The sequence below is a fragment of the Ceratotherium simum genome, chromosome 30 (assembly GCF_057802395.1).
Source record: "Ceratotherium simum simum isolate JZ-2026a chromosome 30, ASM5780239v1, whole genome shotgun sequence".
NCBI lineage: Eukaryota > Metazoa > Chordata > Mammalia > Perissodactyla > Rhinocerotidae > Ceratotherium > Ceratotherium simum.
This window is the reverse complement of record NC_141929.1, coordinates 1,926,908-1,942,961: the sequence shown is the minus strand read 5'-3', so window position 1 is coordinate 1,942,961 and position 16,054 is coordinate 1,926,908. Positions and strand designations below refer to the sequence as shown.

At 57.5% G+C, this 16,054-nt stretch overlaps 1 protein-coding gene across 1 annotated transcript; it reads right to left on the bottom strand.

Moving 5' to 3' along the window:
- Nucleotides 1-2,430: 2,430 nt before the first annotated feature.
- Nucleotides 2,431-13,277, bottom strand: SNAI3 (snail family transcriptional repressor 3). Its single transcript, XM_004437031.3, has 3 exons — nucleotides 13,191-13,277; nucleotides 9,359-9,976; nucleotides 2,431-7,279 (listed from the first exon to the last, which is right to left on the bottom strand). Exons 1-3 carry the CDS (start codon nucleotides 13,264-13,266, stop codon nucleotides 7,098-7,100), a joined length of 876 nt encoding a protein of 291 aa, XP_004437088.1. The 5' UTR covers nucleotides 13,267-13,277; the 3' UTR covers nucleotides 2,431-7,097.
- Nucleotides 13,278-16,054: the final 2,777 nt, after the last annotated feature.

The window sequence follows — 16,054 nt, the reverse complement described above, 5'->3', positions numbered from 1 at the left end:
TTTCCAGAGTCAGTGGATAAGGCAGAAAACACATATGGGAGTTACCCCAATAACTCCCTAATGTCACCTATGGAACAGAGCCGAACCGTGTCTCGCTGAGCCTGGAGCAGGCTCTTCCTGCACTGGGCCGGACGGCTGCTGCTTTGGCACCAGTGGGTTCCCATTCACAGGGCAGAATCACACACAGGGTGGCAGTTCTCCAGCTTTGTGTCTCAGAACCCTTTCCTGCTCTTAGAAATTATTGAGGACCCCAAAGAGCTATTGTTTATGTGGGGTTCATCTATCTATATTTACCCATATTAGAAATTAAAATTGATAAATTTTTAAGAGATTTGTTTATTTAAAATCAATAATAAACCCATTATATGCAAACTTATTTTTCTGAAAAATAACTATTTTCTGAAACAAATTTTTAGTGAGGAGAGTGGCATTGGTTCCCATTTTTGCAAATCTCCGTAGTGTCTGACTTCATGGGTGGAGCAGCCAGGCTCTGCTGTCTGCTGCTGCGCTCTGTCGCTGTGGCTGGTGCCTGGGAGGGACCCCTGCCCCACACAGGTGTGTGGATGGAAACGCATTGGCATAGCTTTCCGATGATTGTGACTCTTTCTTAACAGTACGCCAAAACTTGACCGGGGGATCTCTTCAAGGTTACCCGCGACGTGGAATCTGATGCCCATCAAGATGTTTCCTGTCCTGGCTTCCACTGAAATCCATTGGTCTGTCCTGCACTTTAGGCCTTTGGCCCGGGCAGGATTTTGTAACATCTGCATTGGTCATTTGGAAAATACCACTTCAGTGATTTATGCAGAGCTTCCAAATGTTCACACGTTTCATTTTATAATATCAAAACATCACTTTCTCAAGAAAGACAAACACCTCATGATTTCATTCATATGTGGAAGATAAACCAACACATGGACAGATAGAACTGTTTGGTGGTTACCAGGGGCTGGGGGGTGGGAGGTGGGCACAAGGGGTGGAGGGATGCATTTATATGGTGACTGACAAACAATAACGTATAACAAAAATTTCACAATAAAAAAATCACTTTCTCATCAGAAAAGTCTTTTAGCATGGAGAGTTGCCAAGCTTTTAGTGGAAGATAGAAGTTTCCAAAATTGTCATTTTCCCTTGAAAGTGTAAATGTTGCCATTGGCAATAAATACTGTCCATTCTTGAAGCGGCAGGCTCTCTTGGTCCTTGTTTGAGAATGTGTCTGCAAGGACCCAGGCCAGCATCACCATGGCGTGTCCTGTGAACGCAGCAGAGCGGCCAGCTTGGCTCCTAGCAACAGCGCCCACGTGCCCTCGCTGGAGAGATCTTCGCACTCCAGTGGCAGCCGAGGGGCTCCGCGTGCACTTCCCTTTCCTTCACTCAGAACATTAAAGGGACAGGGACTCAGCATTGAGATTTAATACAATTCAGGACGTTCTTAAGCTGCGTTTGCTTTTCTGAGAACATGTGGAGGTGAAATGCCAGGACTCCTGGTGCACTGTGGGGCTCGGTCCGTGCATAGGTGCCAGCAGGGCAGCCCCGCTTCTCCTGCCCATCGACGTGTGTGCCGAACTGTGAGAAGTCTCCCTGAGCACGGCCGCCCTGGAGCAGGTCTGCAGGCCACCTGTGTCAACTACCAGCATAGGCGTGCGTGTTTTGAGAGAGGAGGAGGGAGACGACCACCACCAAGGTAACTGGAGGCACAGGGAGAGCAGGACACGCCTCCTCCACGTGTGCTGGGGAGGGTCCATGGGGACAGCAGGATATGCCTCATCCATGTGTGCTGGGGAGGGTCCATGGGGACAGCAGGCCCCACTTCATCCACGTGTGCCATGCAGGGTCCACGGGGGAGCAGTCCACACCTCATCCATGTGTGCTGTGGAGGGTCTGTGGGGACAGAAGGCCACGCCTCATCTGATGCTCAGCGAAGGGAATGGCAGCAGAGTCAGGCCCCCTGACTCTCCTCAATCTCAGCCTCTTTTTGGCCAATTCAGAACAGTTACATTTCAAAGGCAAATACGCAGATTTCAGAGAAGAGTCCCCTGTGATTCCGGTAGCCACCTTCCTTCCAGCCTCTCCTTCCTGAAGTGGAGGCGTCCTGAGGCCCAGGCCTGTGCCAGGGGAAGGCAGTGGGGGCTGGTGTTTTGAGCTGGGTGAGCAAAGCCGATGTGACTTCATGTCTTTCTTAAGGACCAGTTGCGGGAGGATCCCTACAGAGCAAAACAAAAGAGGAGCCCCAGGAACAGAGCTGCGGGGAGGGGGCGGCGTGGGTGCTCCGGATCAGCCTGGGGGAGAGGGGACTGCACTGATGGATGTCATGTGGGAAGGCAGCCTCTCATCTTTCCACGTGATACCCAAAGATGCGACGCCCACCCGACAGGACGGACCCTGGTCTGAATCCCCATCCCTCGCCCCTCCCGCCCTTCCCGCCGTCCCTGTACTTCAGCTGTGCCTGGTGCTCTGCTGGCACCTAAGGATGCCCTGGACAGGGGCCAGACCAGCTCTCGGGCAGCTCAGTGGGCTGGGTGGGGACAGCTGGGAGGAGAGATTTACTGGAGCCAGAACTTGGTGGTCAAGAAATGGACATAGATTCTGAGAAGATAAAGGTTGAGGTTTCTCTCAAGTTAGCAATTATATTTTATTTTAGGCATCCTAAGTGTCTTTTTTACTATCCTGTTTACTTGGCACTCTTCCCAAATTCTGAAATAGTTTAGCACAATTCCTTTTTTACAGAGGCGGAAACCAAGGCTTTATAATGGAATTGACTGGACCCCACAGAACGGCAGAGCTGGCATCAGAAGCTCTCGCTACTGGATCTGGCGAGGGCACCCTCGTTTGCTGACAGCCCCGCAGACTTCCCGAGTGCAGGGAGAGGGAGTTGCTGCAGGCCCCACGTCAGCTCCAGCCTCCTCCGAGCGCCTCTGAGTCTTGGCAGCTGGGTGCTCTCCCTGGAATGTTCTGCCATCCGCAAGGTGATGGAGGCCTGGAAACTTTTGTTCCATTGGACTTTGCCAGGGAGCTATACTTAGCCACCAAGTGGAGGCCAGGAGTGGGTTCTCTGAATATAGATAGTAACAAGTGGACTATTTTCAAACTTCCAGAGAACCCCCCAGAACATTCTGGGCCAAAATGATATTTATAGAACCCTCTGGGCTTCTGGAAGGGAGAGCACAACCGTAGCTCATCGGCAGCTTTCAGGAGAGAGGTTTCTTTCAACGGGGAGTGGGGCAAGGGACTGGGCTGCTGAGAGCCCAGTGTCCCTCTCGCACCTGTTTCCAGGCCTTGAGCTCAATCACAGCGGCCGGCACTCAGGGCTGAGTCAGAACCGCGGGAGGCATGCAGCCCTGGGGGGTTTACGTCCTGTGTACTGTGGGCGGCCCTGTCCTCGGCCTGTCACGCACCGTCCTGGGAGCGCTTTTCATGCTGTGAAGATGCCATCCCCACCCTGGCAAGCTCATTGCTTGGTTTTTCTCTTTTCCAGAATCCTCGTTGATTTCTTAGGCTTCTGCTTTCGCCCAGACCTAACCGGCTGCAGCGGAAACCCCTGCTTCCCATTCCTCAGGTCCCGGGGCCTCTCGTCTCTCATCCACCCCTGCTCCCACCTTGGAGAGAGGCTCCCACAACGCGCCTGGAGTAGTGCCATCAAAAGGCCTTCTTTAGGGAGAAAAGTGAAATGTGATGAGTAAAATTTGGTAGGAAAAAGAAGGCCTACAGGTGAGGGGACCCAAATTGCAGCCCCCAGAGAAAAGAGCTGGCCGAGCCCACTTCCCCCACGGACAAACGTGGGCGAGAGTCAGACCCCTCCTGACTCTCGTTCGTGGGTGCAGGGAGAGGGCTCCGGAAACCCAGATTCTAAATGAGCATTCCAGGTTGATTCTGATGCTCAGGCAAAATAGCAAGCGAAGGCGAGGCAGGGAGCTGGCCCCACACGGGCAGTGTGGCCCACAGCGGGGAGGTGGTGGCCTCGCTGTGGTCGGAGCGGAACATGCCCCACTCACTCTCTGTTGCTTCCCTGGCAGGTGCTCAGGCCTTTCCCCTGCTCTGCCAAACCCCCTCCAGCGCCCCGCCCTCCGCCAGCCCAGATATAAATACAAGAGCATTTTCCATGGGCTGGTGCAGAAGGGCAAGCGTTTGGCTTTATTTTAGGCCTGTGAAATTCCCTCCTTCATACCCAACAGGTGTATCTCCCCATTTAGATATTGGGGCCCAGAAATAGAACACAATTTACAATATAGCTTCCTTCGGGCATCTGGATGCTATTAAAAAAAAAGCCCTCCTGCGAGATGGCCGGACGCAAACAGGAGCGCAGCCTGGAGCTCTGGCTCTGCCCGGCTTGATGACAGGCGGCCACTCAGCACAGGCGCAGGCGCCTCAGAGATGGCGTGGGAGGGAGGACAGAAGCCCTGTCAGGGGCCACGCTGGGAGATGGAGGAGGCGAGGGACAGGCGCAGGCATGTGAGCTCGAGAGGGGCCCGTGAGTGGGGAGGGGACTCACAAGGCCTCTGGAGGAGGTGTTTCTAGTAAATCCGTCAGTTAGAATCGACTGCCCCCTCGACTGGGGGAGAAGAGGATTCGACTCCTCTCCTTCAGCCCAAGCACAGGACCCACTGGGCATCTCTTGGCAAACCGTGTGTTCTTGTCAGCTGTTGGGGTGAATGGTGTCTCCCCCAATTCATATGTTGAGGTCCTGACCCCTAGTACCTTATTTGGAAATCGGGTCTTTGCAGACGTAGTCAAGTCAAGATGAGATCAGGAGAGTGGGCCCCAACCCCATATGACGGGTGTCGTTATAAAAAGGGGAAATTTGGACACAGAGAGACATGCACACAGGGAGACCCATGTGAAGATGGAGGCAGAGATCGGGGTGGTGCTTCTATAAGCCGAGGAGCATCAAAGACACCAGCAAACCAGCGGGAGCTGGGGGAGAGGCCTAGGACAGATTCTCTCTCAGCCTCAGAAGGAACCAGCCCTGCTGGCACCTTGGTCTGGACTTTGGGCCTCCAGACGGTGGGAGAGATTTCTGTGGTCTGTGGGACTTGGTTACAGCAGCCATGGCAAACTGATACATTAGCAACATGGCACATTCCCAGCCTCTGGGTCCCACCATCCATCCCTCGAGGGACGGCTGATCCCTGGGGAGGGAAGGCAGCGGGGCGGGCCTGGGCATGGGAGCGTGACTTCCTCAGAGAGCGTCATCATCCCACCAGCTGACAAGGTCTGCCTCAGGCTGGAACGGGGGGCTCTCCTGGGGGGTCTCTTTCATCAAGGTCACCCTTGGTCCAGAGAAGCCCAAGATCAAGGTCAAGTTTCCTCTGGGCTGTCCCCAAGACCCCGCCAATGGCCGTCATCAAACCAGCCACCCAGGGCCCTCAGCCCTGACGAGTGTCAGGTGGAATCTACAGGTGGGGACCACCAGGGCTGGACTGCAGCCCCTGGGTGACTGCAGAGGAAGGTCCTCTGTGCCCCACGTGGTCCTGGTGAAGGCCTGAATGTCCTCGCACACGGGGAGGAGGCTCAGCAGGTCTGGGTGGCTCAGGGCTGAGTGGTGGCCTCTGTCACTTGCTATGGGGCTCCATTCCGGGGCCAAGACCAAGGTGCCTCATTCCATCCCTTGCCCGGGGCCAGAAGTGGAGCTGCTGATAGCAGGCCAGGCTTCCGCAGAGAGGAGCAGGTGTTCCCTCCCAGTGTCAAGGACTCAGTCAGTCCCCGTCAGACTCAAGCCTCCTGCCTCCTTCCGGATGACCCTCCAGGGTCCAGCCGGAGACGGCTAAGACATGCTGGCAAGAGGCAGGACCAGCCCAGTGGGTGACCACCTGGCGGTCTAGGGGTGAGAAGAGTCCACGTACGAGAAGGGAATGCTACCACCAGGCTCGGGCAGGACGCTGGGCTGGGGGCCTTGCGGGTCAGTATCCCAGCCGGTTTGGGAAGGCGTGTATGTTTGGGGCAGGTGCAGAAATAGCCCCTCTGTGTGGATCCAGGAGAGATGGTGCAGACACAGGACGGGGTTCTCTCTTCTAACTTAGACTTTGGGGAACGAGCACCTGTCAGCAGACCCACAGCCTTTCTTCCGCCCTTGTTTCCCAGGCCTCTCACACTCCTCACCCCCCGCATTCACGCCCCAGAGTTCACGCCCCTCAGTCTTTCTTCCACGTTGTTTAATACCGTTCCCACCCCCCAGCCAGCCTCCCACAAGCCTTGCTCCTGTCCCACGACACTTCACAGCTTGGGGCCCTCACCCCAGTTTCCCCACTCTGTGGCCGGAAAGGCCCAAATTATGCAGGAATCCTGCTGCTCCTGGGGAACTTCTCAGAGCTTGGCCTCTCCCGTAGACCCAGGGGAGTGGGCAAGACTCAGAACTCCGGAGGACAGCAGGCAGGGCTGCGGGCTCTCTGCCATCCCCACGGTCACGGGTGGGGGGCCTAGCTCCATCCCAACCATGCCAGACCCCCTCACTGCTGCTCCATCTTCGGGACAGCCTGGTGAGGTGGGAAGGGTGTGTGTGTGTGTGTCTGCACCTGCGTGTGCATGTGCACTCGTGACATGAGACAGCTTGGCCCTGGTCCCAGATCAAAGGCAGGTGGAGGTGAGCCTTGAGGTTGCTCTGCCCACGAAGGCTGGACCGTTCAGATGCACTCGGCACCAGGCAAAACCGTGGATTTCGAGTTGTGAAGGGACCCACAGGCAGCTGCGTTTGTCAGCTTAGCGGTAGGAATTGTCTGGGCTGGCCACCGGCGCCCAGCAGTCTGTCCCTCTTGGAAGAAGAGCACCGGCAAGCAGACCCAGCTGAAGATGAACGGGGGCTCTTGTTTGGATGAAGGTCTTCCCTGGGAGAGAAGTCCCCTCCCTCAGCGGGCAGAGTGGGTGGGAGATCTACATGAGCCCTTGCTCACACTAATGCCCATGGGGCTGCTCTAGTTCCAGGGGAAGCGGGTGGCGGGCAGGGAGAGGAGAAATGCGTGCTGAGTGTGAGGCTGGGCCCCTGCCTTCCCAAGATGCCCAGATCCTCTTGGCCCACCAGGCGACACAGGGCAGCCAAGAGGGCCGCCAGCCATCGGCTCTCGTGGTGAGGTCCTGTCTCTCCTACCTGCACCAACCGGCGCTGCTCAGGGGCCAGGGCAGCAGCCAGACTCCTCGTGCCGCACCAGGAGCGACATGCGGGAGAAGGCCTTGGCGCAGCTCTTGCACTGGTATTTCTTGGTGTCAGAGTGTGTCTGCAAGTGGGCCCGGAGATTGGAGCGGTCGGCGAAGGCCCTGCTGCAGTGAGAGCAGGCGTACGGCTTCTCCCCTGCAGGAGGAAGAGGGGGCCGGGTGACTGACCATGGGGGTCCTACTGCAATGGCCAGTACAGTACCACGGAAGGGGGCCCCAGGGCTCAAGGGTCCCTGTTTATAAATGAAGAATCCTGTCCCTCCCCCTCCAAATGCTCACTCACGGTGATGCAATGCATTGATCTTCATCGCCCCTCCCTGGGAGATGAGTGACAGGGGGGCCTCAGCACCTGCACCAGGAGGAAACGCCAGGGCCGGGACGCCACATGCGCCCAAGGTCGGAGCCACTTGGGGATAGGGCAGACCGTCCCACCAGCAGGACTGCAGCATCTACACCCTTTCTAGGAGGAAGGATCTAGCACAGATCTTTGCTGCATCCACCACAGTCGCTAGATCTTTCTCTGCTTCTGCCAGCCCCTCCTGGGGCCCTTTGTTGACCGGATCTGGCGGTGAGAAGCACCAGGAGCCTCTGGCAGCTGTTCCCACCCACTGAAGGCCAGTCTACAGAGAAGGCGGGCCTGGAGGAACACAGCATCTAGGAACGGTTTACAATCCTTGTAGCCTCCAGGCCACCTCCAATCAGGGCCACCAGGCATTTGGACAAAGTCCTTCTGTGACCTTGGCCCCTAGGACGACCCCGACAAGTGTGACGGGAGGGAGAGTCATCTGCATGCGGAGTGGCTTCCTGTCCCGCAGCTCTGTAGTCCTGAGAGGCACCAGCCTGCAGTTCCGCAAGGCCAGGGCATCTGCCTCCCTGCTGCCCGATACCCGGGCCAGCCTCCTGCAGGGCCTCCCAGGCTCCAGACCATGAGCCTTGAGTCTCTGACAGCATGTGATGGGGCGCTCGGGGGACATTCTCGCGAAGGGTCAAGGAAAACCAGAGGGGATTTCCAGCCCAGAAAAAGGCTCCAGCAAAACTGTCCTTCCCAGCCTCCATGCGAGCGTGACTCGGAAGATTCTAGTCACGGAGTCGAGACTCAGGGGTGAGGGAGCCGCGTTACAGAAAGTGTGTGTTGTAACTGTGGGCCTGTGGCTGACACCAAAGTCTTCCTCCTGGGGCTGTCTAGTCCTGTCTCTCGCTCTCAGGGTGTGCTCAGCCATGTCCCGGATGCAAGGTGGAGACCTGGATTGAGGTCCAGTTCAGCCCCTGGCTGCCCTTGGCAGAGCAGGCCACTTCCACTCTTTCTGGGCAGAATTTTGTTCTCTACAGAATGAAAGGCTAACATCCTCAGGCTCCTTCAGCTCTGAGCCCCGTTCCCTCTCCTTCCTCCGTTTCTGTCTTCCTCTCCCTCCCCAGCTGCTCCTCTCCCCCTCATTCCCTCCGGTCTGCTGGCTGTCCTCCCACCTGTGGACGGGTTTGCTCCCAGGGCCTAGCCGCCGTCTCTGCCCTTCGGACAGGCTATGTGACCCCTGTGGTCCTCACCCCCAGGCCAGGCCTTTCTCGCTCCCCTCACCTGCTGCTCCAGAATTCTGGAATGCTGTAGAATGCCAGAAGTCAGACCCCACCGAAGCCCTGCACGTTCTGTACTTTGCCAGGTGTCATGGGTTGAATTGTGTCCCCCACAAAAAGATACGTCCATGTCCTAACCCCCTACCTGTGCACGTGGCCTTATTTGGAAATAGGGGCTTTGCAGATGTCATCAGCTTAAGATGAGGTCGCACTGGAGTATGTGGACGCTGAATCCAGTATGACTGGCGTCCTTATAACAAGAGGGAAATCTGGACACAGACACATACAGGGGGAGATGCCATGGGAGGACGGAGGCAGAGGTTGGAGCGATGCTGCCAGGAGCCCAAGGACGCCTGGAACCCCCAGGGGCTGGGAGAGGCAGGAAGGACCCTCCCTAGAGCCTCCCGAGGGAGCACGGCCCTGCCGCACCTGGATTTCAGACTCTCGCCTCCAGGACTGGGAGAGAGAACATTTCTGTTTTGAGATTCTGGTTTGTGGACTATGTGCCGGCCGACCCAGGACACAGATACACTGGGGAGCAGAGGCAGGGTGACCGTCCATCCTCTGGTTTATACAGTCAACCCCTCCCCTCTTCCCACCCCCAGGTCCCACCCTGATCCCTCTTGCGGACCCCACGCCATCTTACCTGTGTGGGTCCGGATGTGGCCCTGCAGCAGCCAGGGCCTGGAGAAGGCCTTGCCGCAGAAGGTGCAGACGCAGGGCAGCGTGTGCGTGCGGACGTGCATCTTGAGGGCGCCCGGGCTGGCGTACTCCCTGTCGCAGTACTTGCAGGTGAAGCAGCGTGGGGCCTGCTCCTGGCAGTGCAGCTGCCGGTGCCTGGCCAGCCCAGCCAGCGTGTGGTAGGGCTTGAGGCAGCGGAAGCACTGGAAGCCCCCTAGGGGGTGGGGGACCTGCTCAGCACCCAGCAGTCTGTCTGGAGCCTGGTCCCCATCCGTGCTCAGGATCGGGGGCCACCGCACGGGCAGAACCAGCAGTGGGGGCAGGTTGAGGTGGTTCAGGCTGTCTTTGAGGGGTACGCTGGGGGCCCAGCCAGCCCGAGGCTCCGCCCGGTTGACTTCCAGGGGGTCTGGCCCAGAGGCCCCCTGAGCTTCCTCATTCCTCAAGAGGGGCAGGGAGATCCGAGCAATGACGGAGGCGCAGTCCCAGGGCGGGGCAGGGTCACCAGGTGTGGAAGGGGCCGCCTTGTCTGGGAGGAGGAGGGGTACCACCAGCCCCCTGCAGGCAGCACAGGTGCCATCGGTTTCTAGAAGGTGGAGGGAGAGAGAACAAAAGGTGGAGACTGAGTCCCAATGCTCTGTCTTCCCCATCTAACTTCCTGGTCTCATCGCAAGCCCATCTTCTGGGCCAGAAGCAGCTTGGCATGAGGGGAAAGATCTGACAAGACGGAGGTGTTGGTGAGAGAAGTGACAGAAGGATGGCTGCAGCCCAGAGACCACCAGGTCTAGAGGAGGAATCTCAGTTCCTCTCTAAAAACAAAGAAAGAGAAACATCTTACAGGATCCTAAAACAGCCGTCCTGGGGCCAAGGAAGGCTCCTTTACCGCCTGGGCAGGGCAGGCCCTCCCTCTGAGCCCCAGTCCCTCCTCAGGACCAGTTCGGAGCAGCATCCTCCAGGCTCCCACGCAGCGTTCATTCAGAACACTTAGCAGCAGGCCACCGTGTGTTAAATAACAAATTAGCCTCCTGTCACCTCCAGATCACCCCTCGCCCATCATGACGTGGGTGTACTCGGCCCCCTGCCAATGCTCCCAGCCAAGGCGGGCTGTCCAAGGTGGTGTCACACTGCCTCTGGGATGGACCTGCCCTCAGGCTGCTGCTCCGGTACCTGCAGGCCAGCAAGCTCCGTGCCTGACCCAGAGGAGAAGGGCAGAAGCCCCCAAAGTAAGCAGGCTTACAGGTAAGAGTTAAATTCTGATTTCCCCGAAGCCTGAACCTCCAAACAGTCCTCGTTGCTTATCCCACAGGTGTTGAAATAAATCTCTGGCTCTGTTTCTACCTCCGTGCCAAGGCTTTGGTAGAGAAAGACGACACACAGAATGGGAGAAAATATTTGCAAATCATATATCTGATAAGAAACTAGTATCCAGAATATATAAAGAACTCTTGCAACTCAACAGTAAAAAAGACAAATGATGCAATTTTTAAATGGTCAAAGGATCTGAAGAGACATTTCTCCAAAGAAGATATACAAATGACCAATAAGTACAGGAAAAGATGCTCAACCTCGTTAGCCATCAGGGAAATGCAAATTAAAGCCGCAACGATATACCACGTCACACCCACTAGGATGGCAAGAATTAAAAATAGACAATTATAAATGTCGGTGAGGATGTAGAGAAATGGGAAAGTTTAAGGCTTCCCACCCTCCGCTCTCCCCTGACCTCACTGTCTTCCACCCAAATCTTCCCAATTACAAAAGCAGCAGGCCCGGAAATGGGGGTGGGGCAGTGACAGGCTAAGAGATGAAGTCCAAGGATGTTCTGGAGTGATAGCACTGGGCTGCCCAGAGAGCCTAGGACCCCCCACCCTGCACGGAAGCTTCCCTAGGGGTCTTTCTACTGAAAAAAACTTGCCTTTCTTAAGTCTCTGAGGCTCAACCACTGCCCTGGCCCCAGGCATCGCCACGGAGCCAAACCCTGTCTGGGGGGCCAGTGTCGACCCGAGAGGGAGGGCAGGGGAGAGGCCGCCACACTGCTTGCTCCTGACCCATGTTTCTGCTAGCCCTTCCCCAGTCTTCCCCATAGTCTCTGGGTTGGCTCACTTTTTTTTTTTCCTGAGAAAGATTCGCCCTGAGCTAACATCTGTGCCCATCTTCCTCTATTTTGTATGTGGGTCGCTGCCACAGCATGGCTGATGAGTGGTGTAGGTCCACGCCCAGGATCTGAACCTATGAACCTCAGACCGCCGAAGCGGGCCGTGCTGAACTTAACTGCTAGGCCATGGGGCTGGCCCCTTGGCTCACTTTTCTATTCATTCTGCAGCTCAGATTCCTAGAAGAGACTTAAGTTCCCTCTGGCTTCTGGGGTTCCCTAGGGAGGCCTAAAAATGCACTTATTTAAAAGGAGAGAGTGAGGGACCCCAGACCCAGAACCTCAGGTCTATCCTGGGGTAACATCATGGCAGAAAGGATCACCGTGGCCATGTGGCTGTCAGAAAGCTGGAGGAGCCACAGCGAGGAGGAGGAGGAGGAGGAGGAGGAGGAGGAGGAGGATGGGGAGGGGACGGGGGAAGGGGAGGAAGAGGAAGAGGAGGGGAACGATAGAGGGGAGCAGAGACCGCTGGCTGGCTGTGAGGCTGTTCCCTGACAAACTTCGATCCTGGGCCTTGCAAGCTCAGATGGTAAAGTGGGGTGCACTGTATGACTGGACTCAAAGCAACCGGTTTTAAACTTTTAAAATTACAACCCATGTAAATTCAATTTTCCATCATATATATATATCTGAAGCAAAAGTTTCCTTTACCATAAGCACTGCGCTCTGATCGTTTCTGTTCTAGTTTATTTTATAAAATTGCTGGTAGTGACAGTAAGAGTTGAGGAGCAGGTCAGTCCTAGGAGGCGCCCCCTGGTGGCAGCGGCCTAGGGTCTCGATCCTGGGACTCCCTCCCCACTCGGAATCTGAGAGCGCTAAAGGCTCTGAAGGGGCACCTGGCCACCTCAGTGTCCCTCCTGCCCTCCCCTTCTGAGTCACCGAGCAGCCCCCCAGGGGGTCTCTGCGTCAAGAAGCTGCCGAGCTGTGGGGATAGCACTGACCACTCTAGAGAGGCCTTTACCCCAGGAACATCTTGTGTCCCCATGCCTAGCAGGGAATGGGAATGAGTGTACAGTCTTGGTTCCTGGATGCCCGTCTTCCCACCCAGCCACCGGGCAAGGATTGCAGCTGCTCAGCCCACCTGCCCTGGGCAGCCCCCATGGGGGCGAGGGGAGGCGGGAGGGAAGGAGGCCCACGGGAGGGGCGACAAGGCATTGGAGGGGCCCAGCAGAACGCGGGATGAGCTGGGCCCCTCTTCTGTCTCCTCCACTCACCACCCGAGCCAGGATGCTCTGGGGGAGCCCTTGGACTGCAGCCCCAGGTTGCCCTCCGGTTCTCTCCGCACCATCCGTGGGGCCCTCCCAAATCTCCTGCACCAGGAAGGTGGCTCAGGGGTCCCCTTGGCTGGGGTGGGTTCGCCAGGCCACAGGGGGAGAGTCCCAGAGTGACTGGGGGCCGGGAAACTTCTCTAAGTGGGGAGAGAATCCCCACCCGCCCTGACCGACGAGCAGGTGGCCCCCGAAGTGGACGAGGTGCCCGCAGGCCACCTACCTACCTCCAGCCCCGGGGTCTCGGCCGCAGCCGCACTGGCGAACTGAGTCCTCTCCTCCCACCTGGGACAGGTGTCTCGGTTCCCGGGGTCGCCCCACCCGCCTGCCCCGCGGGAGCCTGAGCCCTGGACGGGGGATGGGGAGAGGGAAGCCCCTACCTCTCTGGGTCTCCAGCCGCCCGTAGTTGGGTACCCTGTGGCCGGGGTGCGTTTTCACCAGGAAGGAGCGTGGCATGCTGCCCTCGCGGCGCGGTCCTACTGCGTCCGCCTGGCGCCCGCGGGCTGCTGCCGGCAGGTGCGGGGAGGGCCAGGCTCATTAGCATAGCGCGTCGCCTCTGCCAACCAGCGCGCGGCGCGGCCGGGGCGGGGCCACGGGGCGGGGCTTCGGGCCACGCCCAGGACAGGTGCGCGGCTGCGGGGGAGGGAGCGCATGGCCGCCGGGTCCTTTCCACCGGACTTGGCTGGCGCGCGCCGCGAGTCACACGGACCCCTGGGACCTGGCGCACCCACCTGCCGTGGACTGAAGGGCAGAGGTCAGGGCTGGTGGAAGCCGAGCCGGGCTCCAGTCCACACGGCGCGGGGAGCGTGCGCGGAGCCCAGCCTAGAACCCTCGCTCCAGCCGGTGACACCTTCTCTACCTCCTGCGCAGACCCGCCGCGGTAGGATGGATGAGCGCAAGCCCCGAAGTCCATAGCTGACCTGGCTGACCAGCCGTGGTGGTGACCAAGGGGTCAGCCGGCCTGGGAAATAGTGGCCCTTTCCTGGTCAAATGAAGGCTGTGGAGGGTTCCCTCCCTCTGGAGACAGTGCTTTAGGAGTTGGCCCCAGGCGTTGAGAAAGCTCATTTGGTTGAGAGAAGGGACACAGCATGGAATTCTGGAATTCCGAGGGGTTCAGATGTGCGGTTATAGGATGTTTAATCAAAGAGAGCAAAGAGTGTGCACCTGCAACAGTCTTGTTGGTGGCCAAGGCAGCCATGTCCCTCCTTCGGTGGCCTTTGGAATCCTCAGTGACACAAAGAGCTGGGAAAGTCGTGTCTGGGTGTCTGGTCCCTTTTGATGAGGACATTTCATGAGTTCAGGGGTCAGATGGGGCTGTCTCTGGGCAGGTGGACACAGCTCCTGGCCAGTCCCCCCAGAGCTGCCGGGCATTCTCATGGCTGTGCAGTAGGCCAGGGGTGCCACATGACAGCCTGGTGCTCTTTGCCAACTGTGGGCTTGGGGGGCAAGATGGAGATGGCGTGAGTCTGCAGAAGAACCTGTGGAGAGACAGTGGGGAGGGAAGGCCATGTCACACAGTGTCTTACGTTCCCACAGTTTTGCAGAGACGAAACTGAGGCTCCAAGAGACTAGGTGGAATTGGGAGCCAGGCCCACACTTCCAGCCTCACACAAGGTGTGTGTGCCCCTGTCTGGCTGGGTGAGGGAGCGTGGAAGGACGGTGGTACATGGACGGGGGACGGCGCATGTCTCGCCTGTGGGCTTCAGCCTGGCACCACGCTGCCGAGAGTGTGGATTTCAGGGGACACGTGGCTGACTTCTGCTTATTCACCTGTTCTGTGGCCTCAAAAGCTTCCTATTTATACCCTCTCTTCCTTCTCTCCTCCTCCCAGACATAGATGACACTTGCAGATACCTAGGCCAACCCTCTACCACACTGTCCTTCCTCATCCAGCCACCCATTGTGTGGCTGCTGGCCAAGATGACCTCCTTAATCCCCGGAGAGACGCTCCTGTTATTTAGGGAAGCTGAATACTCCAGTGGAGAACCTGCCCATCCCATCCTGGAAACGCCACAGGGATCCCGAGGGTCCTTGGAGCACCTTTGGGGTTGGGGCAGTGAATTCCTTTCTTGGGGCTGCCATAGCAAATGACCCTGCAGGGAACTCTGAGGTCCCTACCAACTCTCAGAACTGCCCTCCTGTTGTCGCACAGACTCACTGTTCGGCCGAGACTCGCAGAGTTATGTCTGGGCTGGACCTTAGAAGGACGCACAGAGGAAAACCTCAGTGCCTGCCCTGTCCGCACCTCTGCAGCCCCAGAGAGGGGCTGCGGCTGTCCCCATCTGTTCTGCTCTGTGTCCTTCTGTCCTCAATTTGGCTGCTTTGCCTGGCGGTTAAGCCTTGTGCCCTGCTGCTGTGGGAAACCCACCTGCCACTAGCTCCTGGAACCCCCTCTCTCTCCACCAGTGCAGGACTTGCATGGAAGCAAGGTCCACACCTTCATGCAGAAACCACAGCAGACTTCGTTCAGCACCCAGGACCTTGGGGATGACAGCTTGCCCAGAGCCAGGCTGCCAGCCCCGCCCCTCCGCCTCCATCAGATGCTCAACAAACGGTTTCCAAGTAGGTAGGTACCCTGGGAGCTGCAGGTCAGATTGTTACAATTCCACTTAGCTTGATAGTTTCTTTCTATGTATATGTTTTGTGCTCTTTCTTTCTGCTTTAGGATGAATCAGACAGTAGTGCTCGGCTCTGTCTGCGTATGCGTGTTCATATACATACGGACCCGTTGAATGCTTGTTTCTTTTGCTGATTGGGTTCTATGACTATCTGCATTAGCCTGCAGTCCTGAGAGCCAGGCCGGGTAGAAGCCAGCCCTTGCTCCTGCACAGCACCTGCGCTTGGTCAGGTTCACCGTGGGGGTTTAGCAAGCCTTGTTGGACTAGATGGAAAAACATCAAGGGTCCCCAAACAATGCGGCCCAGGGCATGTGCATCCCTGGAGTTGGAGGAGGGTGAGCCCCTGTCTGTGCTCTCGAGTAGGTGGAGGTACCAGACCCCAGCTGGGAGCCTGGCACTTGGACTTGGAGTGCTTAGAGCCGGGCCTCACAGCTGGGGCTTTGCTGTCCCAGGACCCGGGACAGATGGCCCCTTGCCCTGGGGGCACCAGCCATGGCGACAGCGGCCCCCTGTGTCAGTGTGTGGAGCATTCATTGAGGGAGGTGGGCTGGCTGGACATCCTGACTTGGGGCAATCACATGGCTGTCCAAGGTCATGGACTTGTGGAAACTCAGACTCAATGCTCC

Coding starts and splice junctions, on each gene's coding strand:
- SNAI3 (XM_004437031.3), bottom strand. CDS start 13,266: ATGCCACGCTCCTTCCTGGTGAAAACGCACCCCGGCCACAGGGTACCC. Junction 9,977..13,190: donor GCGGCTGGAGACCCAGAGAG/GTAGGGGCTTCC, acceptor TCCACCTTCTAG/AAACCGATGGCACCTGTGCT. Junction 7,280..9,358: donor CCACATCCGGACCCACACAG/GTAAGATGGCGT, acceptor TTCCTCCTGCAG/GGGAGAAGCCGTACGCCTGC.